Source organism: Mixophyes fleayi, chromosome 11 (assembly GCF_038048845.1).
Source record: "Mixophyes fleayi isolate aMixFle1 chromosome 11, aMixFle1.hap1, whole genome shotgun sequence".
In the NCBI taxonomy this organism is placed as follows: Eukaryota; Metazoa; Chordata; class Amphibia; order Anura; family Limnodynastidae; genus Mixophyes; species Mixophyes fleayi.
In genome coordinates, this window is record NC_134412.1 from 75,972,042 (window position 1) to 75,990,153 (window position 18,112).

The window sequence follows — 18,112 nt, forward strand, 5'->3', positions numbered from 1 at the left end:
GTTATTTACAAACTTGCAATATTGCAGCTATACAGTGCGAACGCCATTTTGCGACGTAACGCACCAGTTTTTGCCCAATCGTTCCCATTTTTATGGTAAGTGCAAGGTGGCTTAGTGGTTAGCACTTCTGCCTCACAGCACTGGGGTCATGAGTTCAATTCCTGACCATGGCCTTATCTGTTTATGTATGTTCTCCCCGTGTTTGCGTGGATTTCCACTAGGTGCTCCGGTTTCCTCCCACACTCCAAAAACATACTAACAAGTTAATTGGTAACTAACAAATTGACCCTAGTCTCTATCCCTATGTGTGTGTGTGTTAGGGAATTTAGACTGTAAGCTCCAACGGGGCAGGGACTGATGTGAGTGAGTTCTCTGTACAGCGCTGTGGAATCAGTGGCGCTATATAAATATCTGATGATGATGATAAGATTGTTACATTTGCGGGGGGAGGGTTGGAAAAGTTTATTCCTTTTGATCGGGTTAGAGTATTCCTTGTTGAATGCGCATTAAGCACAGGAATGCGGCTTATGTTGCACCCACATGTAAGTCACTGAGGGCTAGATTTACTAAGCTGCGGGTTTGAAAAAGTGGGGATGTTGCCTATAGCAACCAATCAGATTTTAGCTTTCATCTATTTAGTACTTTCTACAAAATGACAGCTAGAATTTTGATTGGCTGCTATAGGCAACATCCCCACTTTTTCAAACCCGCAGCTTAGTAAATCTAGCCCTGAGTCTCTTTTCCTGCTGCAGATTGTTATCCCGTACTTTCCATGGGACAGCTATGGCACTGTCTATGTGCATGTTATGAGGCAGTGCACACTACAATGTGCAATTCTATGTGGAGTAAAAACATTAAAAAGTTCCCATACACTTATTCCTATGACTTCTTTATTAATTATGCATAAGGCCCCAGCAAGCAGTATTTTAGCCTAATAATTATAAATAAGAAACAAAGTGGTCCTTTAGTAATACGCCAGTCAGTCAAATAGATGCACTTGTGCAAAAATGACTACATTGCACGTCCACATTTTTGCTTTTGACTCTATTTTTTATTCTCCATGAGCTAATTTGCATTATTAAAAGGTCTATTTATTAATGTATCGCCATAAATTATTCTTAAAAACTCGCCGAGGCAGCTGAGCGATACCGGCCCGGAGTGGTAAGGGTTAACAGACCGATTCACCGGGCCAGTCTGAAGGGGCATGCACATGCGGGACTAATTCTAGCTTCCAAACTGAAAGCTCAGACGTAGGCTTTCAGTTACACTAATAAAATAAATAAAATAATAATACCCCTTGCATTGTACATTGGTTTTTTCCAGGAGACTGAAATAAGAAGTTTCTTAAGTTAAGATCCTTAATGAATCAGGCCCTAGGTGAAAAGTACTGCAATACACAGCTCTTGTAAAGACACATTGCATGGTATTATGAAAGTGGATGAAAGTTGACATCTTTGATACTGCCATGACGATAGAAGGAAACGGCCTAGTAAAGAAAACATTTTTGTCATCAATAATTTTATTGGATGATTTGTTTGTTTTTGTTCACAAACTGAAATACACAGTTTGATTTGGACTTTTCATACAGTGAATTTGTTTAAGGTAAAAATATTTTCACAGTTATGAAACTATGAGTTTTGTTAGCTGCATCTTAATGAGCCTCCCTTCCACTAATGACATGATGGGCCTGATTCATTAAGGAAAGAAAAGCAAAAAAATGAGTAATGTTGCACCTTGACAAAACCATGTTGCATTGGAGGGGAGGTAAATATAAAATGTGATGGCAGATTTATAGTTGGGGTAGAGCATGTATAAGATCATCTTTAAATTTCGGTGTACAAATAAGCTATTAAGTATTTGTGTGCTACATGAAAAAATAGCCAGTATTTAACTTGTGTGCAAAATAAAATAAAAAAATTTGCACCCCTTGCATTGTAAGATGGTTTTGTCCAAGAGAAAATGTACTCATTTTTTTTTGCCTTGCTTTCCTTAATCACTCAGGCCCGATATGTTTGGTCGCGAGTTAAAGGTTATCAGCCATTTTTTAGGGGTTAAATGTGCAAAATGGGTCCTGACGCTCTATTTTGAAAGTATAACCACTATCCTACCTGTAATTGTTTGATAAAAAGTATATATTGCATGGTGTATATAGCACTTGGCTATTCCACAGGTCCTGCATTCTTGGCTGTATATACTGTCCAATCATCTACTGCCTTCTTCAGTCAGCAACGCTTGCTTCTTCAGTCTCTGAAATAATGTGATTGACGATTTCGGCAAGGGGTTGTCCACCACCTTTAATAGCAATCTAAAAGAATTTGAAGGAAGCTATCCAATGTAGTTCCACATTACCCAAGACATACACATATTTCCATGATTACTATTGAAGCATTAATTTAGTATATCTCACTTTGGTGGGAATAACCTTTCAAACCTTATTTTTTTGGGTACCATTCTGCTTTCTACTGCCAAAATTGTATGTTTTCAGAAATAAATACAAGTAATGTACAAAACCTGGGAATATGTCTTTGCAGCATATAGCACACTCCATCCACCTGAAGGGTGCATCCAGGAATCATATCATGTTTGTTGAAGGTGGGGATCTACTGGATGTGCCCACTGAGTCACTCAGCCTAGCCCTGGCTCATGAAGGAGGTAAGCACTGTTCTCTCCGAAATAAAGTATTGCTGTTCTTATGAAAGAAAGTATCAACTAGCTCTAATTAGATAATATAATATATTGTATTGTATAGATGCATCGGTTGTATTGTATTGTATAGATGCATGTGTCAAAACAATGAGATCTACGTTATGTTTGCATGATCTGTATGTATGTAAGTATGCATGTATGTATATATGGATGACCTAGTATCTGCTCACTTCCTTGACATGTAAGATTTTATTCCAGGGTGAAATGTCTGGAATTACAGACTAAGCTTCTCTAGAACTCCCTCTTATTTATGGTTCATACTTTTTGTAAAAGAAAAATGTGACAGCCCCGTGTAACATGAGCGTGGGAGGGCTTAAAAAATGTTGCTCCCAGGGGGCAGGACTCGACTCAGCAGCCTATCAGGAACATTTTAAAGGAAAAAAAAATATGCGGTAGCGCAGCCCAAAGTAGCCCACTATGGGATCAGCCCGGGGGGGGGGGGGGGGGGACAGATGCCCCCCTGCCCAACAGCCCATCCTGCCCCTGAACATGTGTAACACAAAGAGGCTGTGATGTGGTTGTCAGTGGCCTATTTCAATAAGGATCTAAGGAAAATACTTCCCAGACATTTGCTTTGAATTGTATGTTATGGTGCCCACACGCTATGCATTCTGGTTGATCTGCCCTATAGCTGAACCATTTGGCCATGCTTGTTATTGTTGTTGTACATAAATAACATTTTGCATACATACAAAGGGTAGAGTGTTTCCATCAAACAAGCCTACACTGTTTTAGAGAAAAATATGTCTTTGGCCTCTAATAAAATACTCCCATATCCTGTAATAAAATACTTCCTTGACCTCCCTTATTTGATTTCATGTTATTTTACTAACAACTCACTTTTCATCAGTGGCTTTTATTGCATTGTATTAAAACACATGCCAGGTACTACATAATTCATGTGTTTTATATGTTCTGCTCTATATATTTCAATTCCTTGCTCTGTTTTGAGACCGGTGGCAAAAGATGAATGTACCGATTGACGTCAATAGCCATCTCTGGAGTTGCTGTGGAGCAAATAGAAAATACTGTGTTTTTGGAACCAGACGTGACGCATGTTTTCTTTGCAAACACTGCATACTGGAAATATTTTGCTAAGTAGCCACATACCACTTAGTTTGTGGACTGAGATTTAATGCACCGCTGAACCTGTCCAGTAAGACAGCTTTCCAATGCATCAGCTTACAACGGAACAAAGACTTATTAAACCATGTTTCTTAAGATTCAGATAAAGCAGCGAGTTCACTTCTCCTGACCCTTCAGTGTGTCCAGACGGAGGATGAACTGAGACCAGCTGTCAGCGAGCTGCACGTTGGCTGTATACGTACATCGTTATTATCCATGAAAAAGGTAAACAAATGCAATGCCTGGAAGTGTAGGAGTCAGCTAATATCCAGTGTAACTATGAAGCACGAGACCCTAGCATGAGACTCTCTGGCTATATATCATTAATTCATTCTATGTATGCTCTAGGCCTGATTCAGAGTGGACTGCAGTTTTGCAGCCAAACTTAGGTATAAACTTGTGGCCTTAGATGTGTATTTTGATTTATATGTGTTGCAAAATATGTGAAACTCAAAATACAGTGTAAATATACAGCCGCATCCAGATACACTCTGACCATATAGAGTGAAGATACGGCAGTCATCATTATTAACTAGATGGTGATTACTCATACTTGCCTACTCTCCTGAAATTTCCGGGAGGCTCCCGAATTTCGGGGAGTCCTCCGGGAAGAGTAGGCATCCTCCCGGAGGATTACCTGTCATTAAGCTATGAAATACTGATAATTTCCCCCCTGTCACATGACCTCTCCCCCCCGGTTATCCCTGGAGGAGAGGTTTGAAAAGTTAGGCAGCAGCGCTGGGGTCTTGATTTCAATTCCCGACCATGGCCTTATCTGTGTGGAGTTTGTATGTTCTCCCCGTGTTTGCGTGGGTTTCCTCCGGGTGCTCCGGTTTCCTCCCACACTCCAAAAACATACTGGTAGGTTAATTGGCTGCTATTAAATGGCCTTAGTCTCTCTCTGTCTATGTATGTGTGTGTATGTTAGGGAATTTAGACTGTAAGCTCCAATGGGGCAGGGACTGATGTGAATGAGTTCTCTGTACAGCACTGCAAAATCGGTGGCGCTATATAAATAAATGATGATGATGATGAAAGTCGGCAATATGTGATTACTGCCAGATTTATAGTTTACTTTCTTTTTTTTCAATTAAATTAAATAAAAAAATATATATATATCTCCCGTCCGAAAATATGTAGCCAGCAGCATTGGTATAGCCTGGGCTGGACACTGCTCAAGCAGGGGAACAGCGCAGCAGCCAACACCAGGCTGGGCTGGTCATGCTATAACATGGTGACCCAGAGCCAGACCCACCCCCTGTAATTATGTGTAAACAGCCCCAACCCCGCTCAGCATGGGGCTGGATTTCCTAGGAAAATCAGGCCTGGAAAAAATCATCTGCAGATGCCCACTTTACCTTGTATGGACATCACAAACTATGACTTCTGTTTACATGCTGACGGCCTGTTCTCTGCTGGTTACAAGGGAAAACGTTCTACTCTGTAAACTTAAAAGGGGTCTAATTTTCATCATCATCATTTTTCTTTGACCACACTTATTTGTTATGAAAGGATCTACAAGTGAGAGTGTAGGAAACAACCTGATCACAATTATGAAGTATGAAAAATAATGGTAGAAAAAGGCCATAACAGTATTTACAGGAAATGTCAATAGCCAAGGGGTGATAGGTTTATCAGAGAGTTTGTACATAAATAAGCAGTATAAGGTAGTCTGATGGTAATGATCACTGACGGGGTAGTACTCCTGTTGATGGGGAGATGGTATCACGATTTGGTACTTTGCTATATTTTAAGCACTTTTACAGTTCTTATTCCTATTGCTGTGTGACAATACCCTATGTCTTTGCACTCCTATGGTTTCTTTTGTGCAGAGCACTTATGCATTATACCACTCTGCAAAAATTAGGGCAGCAGCCCGCTGTGTTGGGAGAAAACCAGCGTCTCTGTAATAGCTTCTTGAGCACGGTGGAAATAGTACACTGTCATTTACTAATACTGCACTTTTGTCTTGTTCCTGTCTCTATGATACTGGGCAAATTTAAAATCAAACTCATTACTTCATTCTTCAGTAAATGCTAATAAGATGGATAGAAGTGTCCAGACAGAGAGAGGAAAAGTACAAGTTTGATGGAAGGACAGGGGAAGAGGTTCAGGAGAGGAGGAATGGAAAAAAAAGCAGGAAGCAGCAGACTGAGAGTTAAATAGTGGAGGGAGCAGGGTCCTGAACAGCACAGGGTAGTGATGTAAGCTCCCTGTCACATGGTGTGAGAATATTGCTGTGTCAAATGCACTTCTATAGGAAACAAAGTTCATACATCCAACTGATTTTTTTTGTTGAAAAAAATTACAGGACACACTCAGCCTACCTGTTGTGTAGGAAATTAACGTAGTCTTTAGTACGTCATTAATCTTTGGAAAGATTCACCTGTTGTTGTGAGGTTAGGTATGCCCAGACGGCACAGTGTAATTTTTTACAATTGCACCTGAATTTGTGCTTCATTGGTAATCACCCAAAGAGTTATACATGCGTTTGCTGGAGTGGTTTCCGGCTCTTTGAGTCTTTGATTTCAATCTACCCATGTAAGTGGATGAAAAATATGTCTGTTGAAAGCACTCTCATGCTTATTTATACCCACCCAATAAATTGAACTTTCAACAATTCATGAAGGTAGCCGAAGTGGAAGTATTGACCAAATTATAGTTCAGATCACTTTCTTAGTTGGACCAGAAGCTGATCATTTTGTCTTTGTTTGAATTTTTTTTTGACTCAAAACAAATATACTTTGGTGGACTGAGCAAATATTCCTGAGGATCCAGCCTATCAATTCACTAGGAATCTGTGGCATTACTAAGGCATGAGGTATTGATAACACTAGTTCCTAGGTCATTGATATGCATTATATTCTTGAATATTGGTTTAGTGGTGTCTGGGTAACAAGTGCATTTACATGCCAACTCTCCCGGGATGTCCAGGAGACTCCTGATTTCTGGGTAGGTCTCCCGGAATCCCGGGAGAAATGGAAATTCTCCCACATCTGCCAGCATGGAGGGGTGTATGGGCAGAAGGAGTCGGCCCGTCGCAATTCGCATCATTTTGCTCCGCCCCCAGAGATGTAATGCTTGCTTTGGGTCTTTTACCACTGTAAATAGACCCCAAACAGACATACTTAACTGGGGGCGGGGCCACAATGACGCGAATTGTGACGGGCTGCCCCCCTTCCGCCCTCTCTTCACACCACTCTTCAGTGATCTCCTGGAGGGAGCCTGTCAAAAGTATGATTTTTAAATGTAGCTGCAGTGATGCTGTGAAATCATGTTACACAATTGTGTCTTTGTTTCCAGAATGTAGAATTCACCTGGGACAACGTGCAGCTCTTACAACAGAAAGGATTCACCCTAGAGCCAATGAAAGCCGTGGTTGATGCCGGACAACGGAAAACTATATCTGTTAGCTGGATCCCTCCTGCTGGATATGATGTATGTATTCGCTGGTTCAGTGTTAGATTAGTGACATAGTACTTGCATCAGTTGCATGCAATGCAAGTGAGAAAGAGGGTAACACAATAGCATCCTGCTTCACATGAGCCTTTGGAGGAGATTCAATACGACGCATGGTGTCTCTGGAGAGACCTGGCGCCGATGTTATGGCTGGAAACTCTGTTCATCTTTCCTCGCACCCCATACCGGTGCCACATCGCCAGCAATTGAATCCCCCCCTTTGTGTTAGTATTTTAAGTGTGTTTGCCTAGGACAGGCTTGGCTAACCTGTGGCACTCCAGGTGTTGTGAAACTACAAGCCCCAGCATGCTTTGCCAATATATAGCAGTTTATTGCTGGAAGGGTATGCTGGGACTTGTAGTTTCACAACACCTGGAGTGCCACAGGTTAGCCAAGCCTGGCCTAGGATCACGGTACGTTTTTGTATTCAACATTCATCTCCTGCTTGTCTGGCTGTCCCCAATGTGGAAGCTTGGAAACGTTCACAATAGCACAAAATATTTCAGGACATTCATGTGACCGGTCCACTCATGGGATTATGTTTGTGAAGGCAGGAGTGGATGTGACAGGTGTGGTATTATGTTGTAAGGGGAAATAGAGGCAAGACGTAACAGAGAGTTAGATACTGGAAGGAGTATTGTCAGCTGGTACGATAACACTCTGGTGTCACATGCACCTCTGTATGAAATCAAATTTGTACCCAATAGACCTGATTCATTAAGGAAGTAAAGCAAAAAAATGAGTAATTTTGCACCCTGGCAAAACCATGTTGCATTGGCGGGGGAGGCAAATTTAAAATGTGGGAACAGATTTATAGTTGGGATCAGTCATGTCCTAGATCAACTTTAAATGTCAGTGTAAAAATAAAGCCATCAAGTATTTGTGTGTGCCAGTATTTATCTTATGTGCAAAACAATAAACTAATTTGCACCCCTTGCGTTGTAACATGGTTTTGTCCAGGAGAAAACTTGCTCATTTTTTTGCCTTACTTTCCTTAATGAATCAGGCCCAATGTGTTAACAGTATTGAAAAGAGACAAGAAAACTATGCAGCAGGTAGGAAATGTATTAAGTCTTTATTATTTCATCAGTCTTTGGGAAAATTTCTTTCCCATCTTTTGCTATTACAGACTGATGTATAATATAAAGTGTGAGTGATTAATGTATTGCTTTTTTTCTGGTCAATTTATAAATTCACACATCTAACAGTATCCTACATCTCTGCCTGCTGTAACAAAATAATATAGCAAATCACCACAGGATCAGTGAATGTAAAGAATGAACCACCAAGGGGTAAATGTATTAAAGTCCGTTTTTTTCAACTCGCCGGGAATCGGCGAGTTGACTGCTAAAAAATTTAAAGCAGCGCTGCCTTGTAAAAGCAAGTTTCCCTTTACAAGCCAGCGCCGCTTTAAATTTTAGCTGTCAACTCGCCGATTCCCGGCGAGTTGAAAAAAAACGGACTTTAATACATTTACCCCCAAATCTTTTTACAATGAAATAACTTATTGTGCTCTTTGTGAAATGCCCAGTAGGGGGCGCATTATTCCATATAAAGAATGGTAGAAGTATGCATGATCGATACTCTGCCAGTCTGCAGACTACTTGCTGACTGAGCACCCGCCAGGGGTATTGTGAGTTATAATGTAAAAAAAAAATAAGAAATGATAGTTTATAGTTTTGAGTAACGAGACATTATTATGGTAACTGTGTATTATATGATCACGTCATACTAAAACTATTTTTTTTCATATTTTGTTTTGTTCCACAGCCCAGTAAACCTGCCACCACCACAGCAAAACTGACATTGAAAGGAGATGTCATTGAAACGTACCAGATTATATTCATAACAGAAGTTGTGTCATTGTAAAAGTGCATCAGATCTATGCCAAAGTGCCAATAATGATGTGAGATTGCAGCCAGTATAAAGCAGTTGACCCCATATTGTAGATCATACATGCCAACTTTTAAGATTTCTTCCCCGGGAGATCCGAATGGAGGGGGCGGAGCTTAATGACACAATTAAGCCCCACCCCCTCCATTCACTGCCGTGAATTTCGGCAAATGTGGGAGCTTTGCCTACTCTTCCGGGAGTGCGTGAAGACTCCCGAAATTTGGGAGGCTCCCAGGAATTCCGGGAGAGTAGGCAAGTATGTTGTAGATTCTATGAGCCAAAAATGACTGATTCCCAATAATGATCCTTTCATAAATTGAGAGGATCATTATTGGGAATTCTATAAATTGCAGCCAGTACATGACCGCTGTTGTCCTGTGTGTGGTCATCGGCTGACCACAATCACAGGCCGCACTGGAGCCACAAGCGATCCAGACTAGTATCCTAACAGCCAGAAGCTATACAAAATCAACAATAATCCTGACCATTGCCCGCTGGGTCCCATATGTGACCAGCAAATGCAAATTTTTGGTGATCTGTTACATCTGTACAGCTGATTATTGGTAAAGAAGAAATTGACATGTAACATAACTCTGAAAAAATAAAGCACTATTTGTTTTCGAATTCAGATTACATTGACACCTGCTCCAAGAGCTACTTGGTAACACAAAACTTTTTGTTAATACAAGTGCAAATGATAGAAAATAATACAATTTCAATAGTATTTCATTCTTTATTTTCAGACCTACAGCTTGCATTTTGTATGTATAAGATACACTGCCACATACACTGCCACAACTGTTGTTTTGTATTTTAAAGTCAGATGAACGGATAAAATGCCAGTTTTTAACCGCAGGGCTTATCCACTGAAACTCTGACATGTAGAAATGAATGGAGAGTTGGAACTAGGTTTAAATACTCTGCGATTGCTCCTTTTCGGTCTCGCTGGCCGTGCATGCAGCAGTAACACAGCCAGTATCATCCAATATGCTTCATACTGCAGCATGTGTGCCTCAAAGCCGCCACAATGCAAGATAATGATCTTATTGAGATCGATAGGGTCTTTATTGGTGCATGGCGGAAAAATCGATGGAAAGATGACTGCTATTGGCCTCTGTATACGGTTATATTCTGACCACGCCGCTGAACTGCCCGAACTGATCTGCCTAATTGACCAGAGAGATGAACGGCCAGCTGTCATGGATTTGGTCACCCACGTGTATAGCCAAATTAAATATTGATCCTATCGCTCAAATGTGGTAGAGGGGCAGGACCAGTCTCCTTAAGGAATTCCATTATTATTATTATTATTTTTATTATTATTAGAGTACCATAAGCCATTATAAGTTCTGTCATCAAGCTCTTTGGTAATCTGCTCAAAATCAACATGGAATTATACCTGCGAGTATGTAACAGATGAACAGGTGAAGGGCACACACTAGACTCCCTGCAGGAGTATACATGGTGCACAGCAAACAAAAAGTCACAAATCCCATCGTGATAAACAAGATGTCAGCACATAAACAATAAAGTCAAACACAGCCAAATGCAGAATATCACGTGTCACATAACACCTGCTCGCCGGCAGGTAAAGCGGAGCAATGGTCTGCTAAAGTGAATACACAGTTACAGCCAGCAGCTTGTATCAGTCCGCACATAGAGCATCATGGCAGACAATAGTGACATCAAGAGTTACCACGGTGATAGAAGACATCAAATCCAAACAAAACCATTAAAATAGGAGCTGCTGTAGTGGTCCGCACAGCACCATCACAGTAACGAGGCAATTATGTCATGGTTGCCGTGGTGACACTTGGCACCAAACCTAAAGGCTGTCCAATTATAAAATAAGTTATAAATTAGTGTCCACAAAATATATTATTTTTATTAGCCTTTATTTATAGGGCGCCACATGTGGTCCGCACAGGAGGGAAGAGGGCCCTGCTCACTAGAGCTTACAATCTAAAGGGAAAGGGGCAGACTGTCGGTTGACACATGCGGATAAGCCAATGTAAAGGGATCTGAGGGCAAGAAGCAAGAGTGGGAGATATGGAGGATGATAGAGGGTGAGGTATACTACATGGTTAAATGGAGGACTGGTAGGGTTTTAAGAACAGGCGGGTTTTCAATGACCGTTTGAAGCTATAAAGATAGCAAATTTCACTTACAGAGAGCTCATTAAGTCCTTATAAACAGTATAACTACAAGAGGATGAAACATAGCTACTCAGAGGGACAGGAGAACAATTCAACTCAACAGCCTCCCACGTTATCATAGACAGCATGCAAGATGGAAATCCTCATTGAGTCTTGTCAATGTCATTTTTTTTTAGTTTCACACTGGAACTGGGTAATGAAATGGATTTTTCTCACTTTTATAGAAGTCTGGGCTCATGTAAGGCAAGTTGGATTGCCAAGGGAATTTTAAAGAGTTGCATTAAAGAGTTGCACAGTAAATTCTGGAACACCTACCTGTAAAATTTGTACTGTAATACCAGCAGTATTCTGATGATCAGTTGTTACATAAGAAAGGTGATTGCCTGTATTAAATCTTGTGTATAATCTATCTTACATCACCCGGCGCTGCCCAGTACTGGGTAAAGTAAGAACATTCTGTAATACGCTGCAAAGGTCAGCGAACAGACAAACAGGAGTTGTAAAGGTATAAGGCGTTTATTGGTTTGTGTACGAGTTCTCTATATTGTACATACTGTACAAATGTACGCTTTACTTCCTAGGATCTTGGAAAGTACAAGAAGGTGCTATCCTTTCACTTGAAAGGAGACATCGTACAAAGATGCAAAGAGTGCAGCTTGCTAAGCTTTGGCGTGTTCAACAGCGTTATCTCCTGACCACACCGAATGAGATAATTATAGCCAGGAACAGATTTGCAAAATTCGGAGCCAGGCTTCTTTCCCATTGCTTTGCCTGCTATTTAAGAAGGATCATGGATCAGGATGGCGAGAGCAGGAGATATTGCATGGAAAAAATGCTTTTATTTATTTAAATGAAGATTTTTTTCAAAGCTGAGAGGCAGCAACATTATTATTTTTTGATTTTGTACAATTTTAAAACATGCGCAGCCAGTATTGCCGGGGAGCCAGTATTGCTGGGGAGATGAGTATCACAGCAAATTACGGCGACAAGATTTCTATTGCTGTGATAGAAAATCATAGTAATAGTAACTCTACTCCCGATATTGAATTGAATATTGAATTTTATGCCAGTAACATAACCCCAATTCAGTTCCAGAGTTTTCATTTTGACTTATCATTTCACTTATTTATTAATTTAAATGGACCTAGTATATGTCCTGGGGTCATGTAAAGTGAAGTACGAGTAATAGGATAAACCAGTCTATCTGATTTACGTAGCAGTACAGTTTTGTGCAAATCAAGTTTTGCGCTGGAACAGGTCAGTTTATAGAGACGCAAAGTTCCAGCAATCTTCTAGTTCCACTTTTACTTCTGCGCTACGTATGTCGAATTTTACATTTTCTAGACTATATTTAATCTGTGAAGGAAACTGGAACAACGGCTGTCAATTAACTCTGTTGTGTTGTATGGCTGAGATACGACTGGGAACACTTAAAACCAAATTCCTTTAGCGTAACGTGCAAAATTTCACAGTAAAATGTGGAAGCAGGGGAATATTTCACAGAGCAGTTTTGAAAATGTTTCAACATAGGGTGCAGTCTATTTACAATTGACGGCAAAACACATTTAGGATAAATCACTTCTAATGTTTGTTTTTTGCCTCTAGTTCTCTATCTTGGCACAAGAATTAAGAATTCTTTGCAAATTCATTTTATCACACAATCTCAGCGGCTCTAACACCAAGGAGGTCTGATTACTATTTAAGCAATTGGGAAATAAAGCCAAACCTATTCACAGCCAAAGCAATGTTGAGCTGGGTACACACTACACTGTTTTCGTCCAATAATCAGCTCAAATAGCCGACATACGACCGCTCGTTCAAAAGTCGGGTCAGTGTGTACAGTGACACGATGGTCGAAAGTCTGCCCAAATGGACGATTGTCGCCTCATTTGGTTGGTCGTACCGTTTAATATTTTCGTTCCAATCTCGTTTCCGCTGTGTAGTGTGTATAAACTTCCAACCGATCCACAACAGTGAGTACGAAATTACAGTCATTGCTCACGACAACATGGCTGTAAAAAGTCGCTAAATGGACATACAAGGCTATCAACAAAATTGCACCGACATACATTTCCTCACTTGTCTCGAAATATCTCCCTACTCGACACCTCCGTTCTGCACAAGATCTACGTCTCTCCTCCACTCTCATCACATCCTCCCATTCTCGGTTACAGGATTTTTTCCGGGCTGCACCTACTTTTGGAATTCCCTCCCACGCACAGTAAGACTTTCCTCTAGTCTTCAAACCTTCAAGCGTTCACTGAAAACCCACCTCTTCAGACAAGGTTATGATATTCCTCAACCATCATCTTAATTTCCCTAGATTACCCTATTACCATCCTCTACACTGCTAATGCAAGACAACAACCTTCTGACCAACATTGCAACACACATAGCCCACTCAGTACTTTTACCTTTGCAGTCTGGCTGGCCCATTGTGCAATATGATGTAGCACATGCCCTTGTGTTTCTAACTCCCATTGTCCTATAGATTGTAAGCTTACGAGCAGGGTTCTCTTACCTCCTCTGTATGTATTACTCAGTATTGTCTTATTTAACTCAAAATTTTATTGTATAATAAAGTATGAATGACATAGACTTTAGATAACAAGCATATTGATTGGAATAGTCATAAAGCATAGTGGATATCCAGCAATGTCACTCATAAAACAGTAAAGTATATTGCATTATAACAGAATGGTAATGGGTAAGGGGCGGGAGGGAGAGGGAATGGGTATTGGAGGAGGAGGAGGAGGTGTAGGGTGGGTAAGGGGGGGGGGGGAGATGGTCGAATCATAGGATATACTTGAGAGGAGCATGTTCACCTTCAGAAGGGGGTGCTGTCATATCTGCATGGGAGTGTTTTTTAAAGGAGTAAAGGGGTCAATGTTATCTGGAGTTGTGGAGGGAGAGACTATTTGGAGGACGATAAAGCTACGGGGATCTTAGGCATAAAGCCAGGGGGCCCAGATTTGATGAAATTTGTCTTCTTTGTCTCGCAGCAGCGACGTGATTTTTTCCATGTTGGCAATAAACCATATATAAGATTTAAGAGAAGAGATGCGGGGGGGGTTCGCCTGCTTCCAGAGCTTAGCAATCAAACATCTGGCGGCTGCCAGAACATGCGAGGCAAGTTTTGCGGAATGGGTGTCTAGGTCTTGTATAGGGTAACAGAGGAGGAAGGACCATGGATCCTTTCTGATAGGGCATTGGAGGAGGGAGGAAAGAAGTCTCGAAACCCTGTCCCAGAAGGAGGAGATAACCGGGCATGACCACCAAATATGCACGAAGGTGCCTCGATGGCCACAATTCCTCCAGCAATCGGGAGAGGCTGACTGGTACATTTTTGCGAGCTTGTCAGGTGTGAGATACCACCTGTAGTATACTTTGTACGCATTTTCCTTAATTAATGTGGAGATGGAACTAGAAGCCACGTTTAGCCTGATGGTCTCCCAGCAGTCCTCCTCCGGGGGAGGGCCCAGATCCCTCTCCCACTCCCTCTCATGTGCGTTCCCGGAGGGAATCAGTTTTCCTAGTAGTAGACTATACAAGGACGAGATCATACCCCTTCGCAGAGAGGCAGAGAGATTCAAATTGGGAGGGGGAGTGAGGTGAGTTGTCCGACAGGAGTGACAGGAGGAAGTGCCGAACCTGCAGGTATTGGTAGAACGGCGGGTGAAAGTTAGGGACCCTGGAGCAGAGGGCGTCATAGGATATGGGCCTTCCTCGCTCAAGAAGGCTCCCGGCAAAACGGAATCCTGCCCTAGTCCATAGCCGAGAGAAAGATCGGGACTTTCCCGGAGGGAAGGTGGGGTTATGCCACAGGGGTATGATGTGCAGAGGGTTAGGAAAGATAGAGAGATGACCCTTGCAGGTCTCCCAGATCCGAGCCGCAAATTCCAGAGTTGGAAAACGTTTGGTTAGGACCTTCCGAATATCAGAAGGGACTCCCCAAAGGCCTGACAAGTCGGGTACGGAGAGGTAGGCAGCCTCCAGGTCTGCCCATGCATGAGATGCCGGTGGAGCAAATGAGGAGGCTATTGAGCTAAGCTGAGCTGCCCAGTAGTAGGCCTTGAGGTCGGGGAAGCCCCTGCCTCCGCAGCTCTTAGGTTTTTTAAGTAGTGCCAATCGGAGCCTGGGAGACCTGCCTCGCCAAACAAATTTAGAAAGGTGTTGTTGCATAGAGTAAATTTCAGTTAGGGGTATTCTCACAGGCAGTGTCTGGAAAAGGTAAAGAAGTTGAGGGAGAACAGTCATTTTTACCGCAATGATCCTGCCCAGCCACGAGATGATTAGGGTTCGCCAGGAGAAGATGTCTGACTTGAGTTTGTGGAAGAGGGCTGGATAGTTCTCCTGGTATAGGGTTTCATATGAGGTGGTTATATATACTCCCAGGTATTTTAATTTTTTCTTCTGCCATCTAAAGTGAAAATGGGAGGTGAGATCATAGCAGTCCTGTGAGGGCACATTAAGAAATAGGGCTTCGGATTTTGTTATGTTGATTTTATACCCGGATAGGTCACCATATCTCGAGAGGAGGCAGAACAGGTTGGGCAGAGATATTCTTGGTTGCTGGAGCGTGAGGAGTATATCGTCAGCAAAGAGTGAGAGCTTACTCTCCAGGGACCCTGTCTCCACTCCTCTGATATCTGGGGAGGCTCGGATAGTGGCTGCCAAAGGCTCAATGACCAAGGCAAAAATTAAAGGGGAGAGTGGGCATCCTTGGCGGGTGCCATTACTTATTGGGACGGGATCAGAAGGAGAACCATTGACCATAACCTTAGCAGAGGGGTGAGAATACAGGGCCTGGACCCCCGACAAGAAATCCCCAGACAGACCGAAATGCTTGAGGGTATGAGTCATGAACTGCCAGGAGATCCTGTCGAAGGCCTTTTCGGCATCCAAGGATAAAATGATGGATGGAGTTTTCCTAGTGTTAATTATATGAATGAGATCGATAGTTCTCCTTGTGTTATCCCTGGCCTGCCTACCAGGGACAAACCCCACCTGATCATAGTGAACTAGCCCGGGGAGTACAGTGTTTAGGCGATTGGCCAGGATCTTAGCGTAAAGTTTCAAGTCATTATTAAGGAGGGATATTGGGCGATAACTAGCACAATTATGGACTTCTTTGCCTTCCTTGTGGATCAGGGTTATCCGAGCCTCCAGAGATTCTTTAGGCCAGGGTTTGCCCTTTAGGATAGAGTTAAAAAGAGTGGAGAGTTGGGGGGCCAGAAGAGCAGCGAATTTCTTATAGTAGGCTGCTGAAAACCCATCAGGACCAGGTGCCTTTCCTGTTTTCTGAGCCTTAATAACCTGCACTACCTCCTCCAAGGAGATGGGTTCACTAAGGCGGTCTGCAGCCTGGGGAGTAAGCTTCGGAAGGCGAGCGTCCTCCAGGAACTTATCTATAAGATCTGACTGTTCCCGGTGGGCTGAAGTGTTGGGGGGTTGAGGGAGGTTGTACAATTTTAAATAGTAATTTTGGAATTCTGAGCGGATTAATTTTGGGTCATAGACCAGAGTTCCGGAGGGATCCCTAATAGCCATAAGATTACGGGCCGAGACTTTGGTCCGCAGCCGAGTGGCCAAGAGCTTGTCCGCCTTATCACCTTTTTCGTAAAAGCGCTGGTTCAGCCATTTCAGCTTGTTGGCCACTCGGTGGGAGAGAAGTAGGTTAAGTTCACCTCTCACGGAGGCCATTTGTTCAAATAAAGCAGGGTCAGGGTTAGATTTATGTTGTTCTTCCAACTGGTGGAGGGTCGTGGAGAGACGCGTGGTCTCGGCCACCCTAGTCCTCTTAGCATTTGCTGCCGAAGCCATTAGATGGCCTCTAATGACCGCCTTATGAGCATTCCAGAGAGTAGAGGGGGAAATATCAGGAGATTCATTTGTTTCAAAATATTCGGATATTAGGGATTTAATATGAGCTACTGTATTTTTGTCGTGGAGAAGGGACTCGTTGAGTCTCCAGGAGAATGTGGAGGAGGGAGATACTAGGGAGGAGAGGTCCGCCGAAATTGGGGCATGGTCAGACCATGTAATTGAATGGATAGTGGAATTAGTGAGTTTGAGGGTCAGGTCGTGGCTGAGCAGGATCATGTCGATTCGGGAATAAGTGTTATGGACTGAGGAGTAGAAAGAATAATCCCTGGCCAAGGGGTCAGAGATTCTCCAAGTATCATACAGATTGTGCAGTTTCATGAAATCCTGCAGGGCTCTAGAGTTCCTCCTGTCCCTCCCGTCGGAAGGAGCAGTTGAAGGGGCAGACCTGTCCAAATGGGGGGTGAGGACCGCGTTAAAGTCTCCTCCTACTATCAATTCTCCCTTGCGAACCTGAGAGAGCGTAGCTCCCAGGCGCCTAAAGAATTTGTGCTGGTCTTGGTTTGGGGCATAGATGTTCACTAGTGTGCACGGGAGGTTGTTCAATTTACCTACTAGGATAATGTATCTACCTTCTTTATCCTTGTGTGAGTCTGCGAGATCAAAGACAAGATTACGTGAGAAGAGGATTGCCACCCCGCATCTCTTCTTGGCAGAGTCACAAGCATGATAAGAAAGGGGGAATCTCTTGGATTTAAGTTCCGGGTGCAAGTGTTTGATAAAGTGGGTCTCCTGTAGGAATACTAGGTCGCCTTTAAGGGCCTGTAAAGAAGCGTAGAGTTTGCCTCTTTTTTGGGGAGAGTTAAGACCTTTAACATTGAAAGAAATCAGACGGAGTGTCATGAGAAAGTCAAAGTGGGAGAGTCAGGAGGTGAAAATATATGTAGTGA

General features: G+C 42.5%; 1 protein-coding gene across 2 annotated transcripts in view; it reads left to right on the forward strand.

Annotated features, from left to right (window-relative positions):
• The window catches only part of CFAP74 (cilia and flagella associated protein 74), a 112,093-nt gene extending 102,286 nt beyond the window's left edge, over positions 1-9,807 (forward strand). For both annotated transcript variants that reach the window (XM_075189599.1, XM_075189600.1), the window contains 4 exons: positions 2,532-2,652; positions 3,929-4,056; positions 7,135-7,269; positions 9,061-9,807. In XM_075189599.1, coding sequence (XP_075045700.1) covers positions 2,532-2,652; positions 3,929-4,056; positions 7,135-7,269; positions 9,061-9,159 — 483 coding nt within the window. In that variant the 3' untranslated portion in view covers positions 9,160-9,807. The remainder of the gene's footprint in view (positions 1-2,531; positions 2,653-3,928; positions 4,057-7,134; positions 7,270-9,060) is intronic.
• Positions 9,808-18,112: the final 8,305 nt, after the last annotated feature.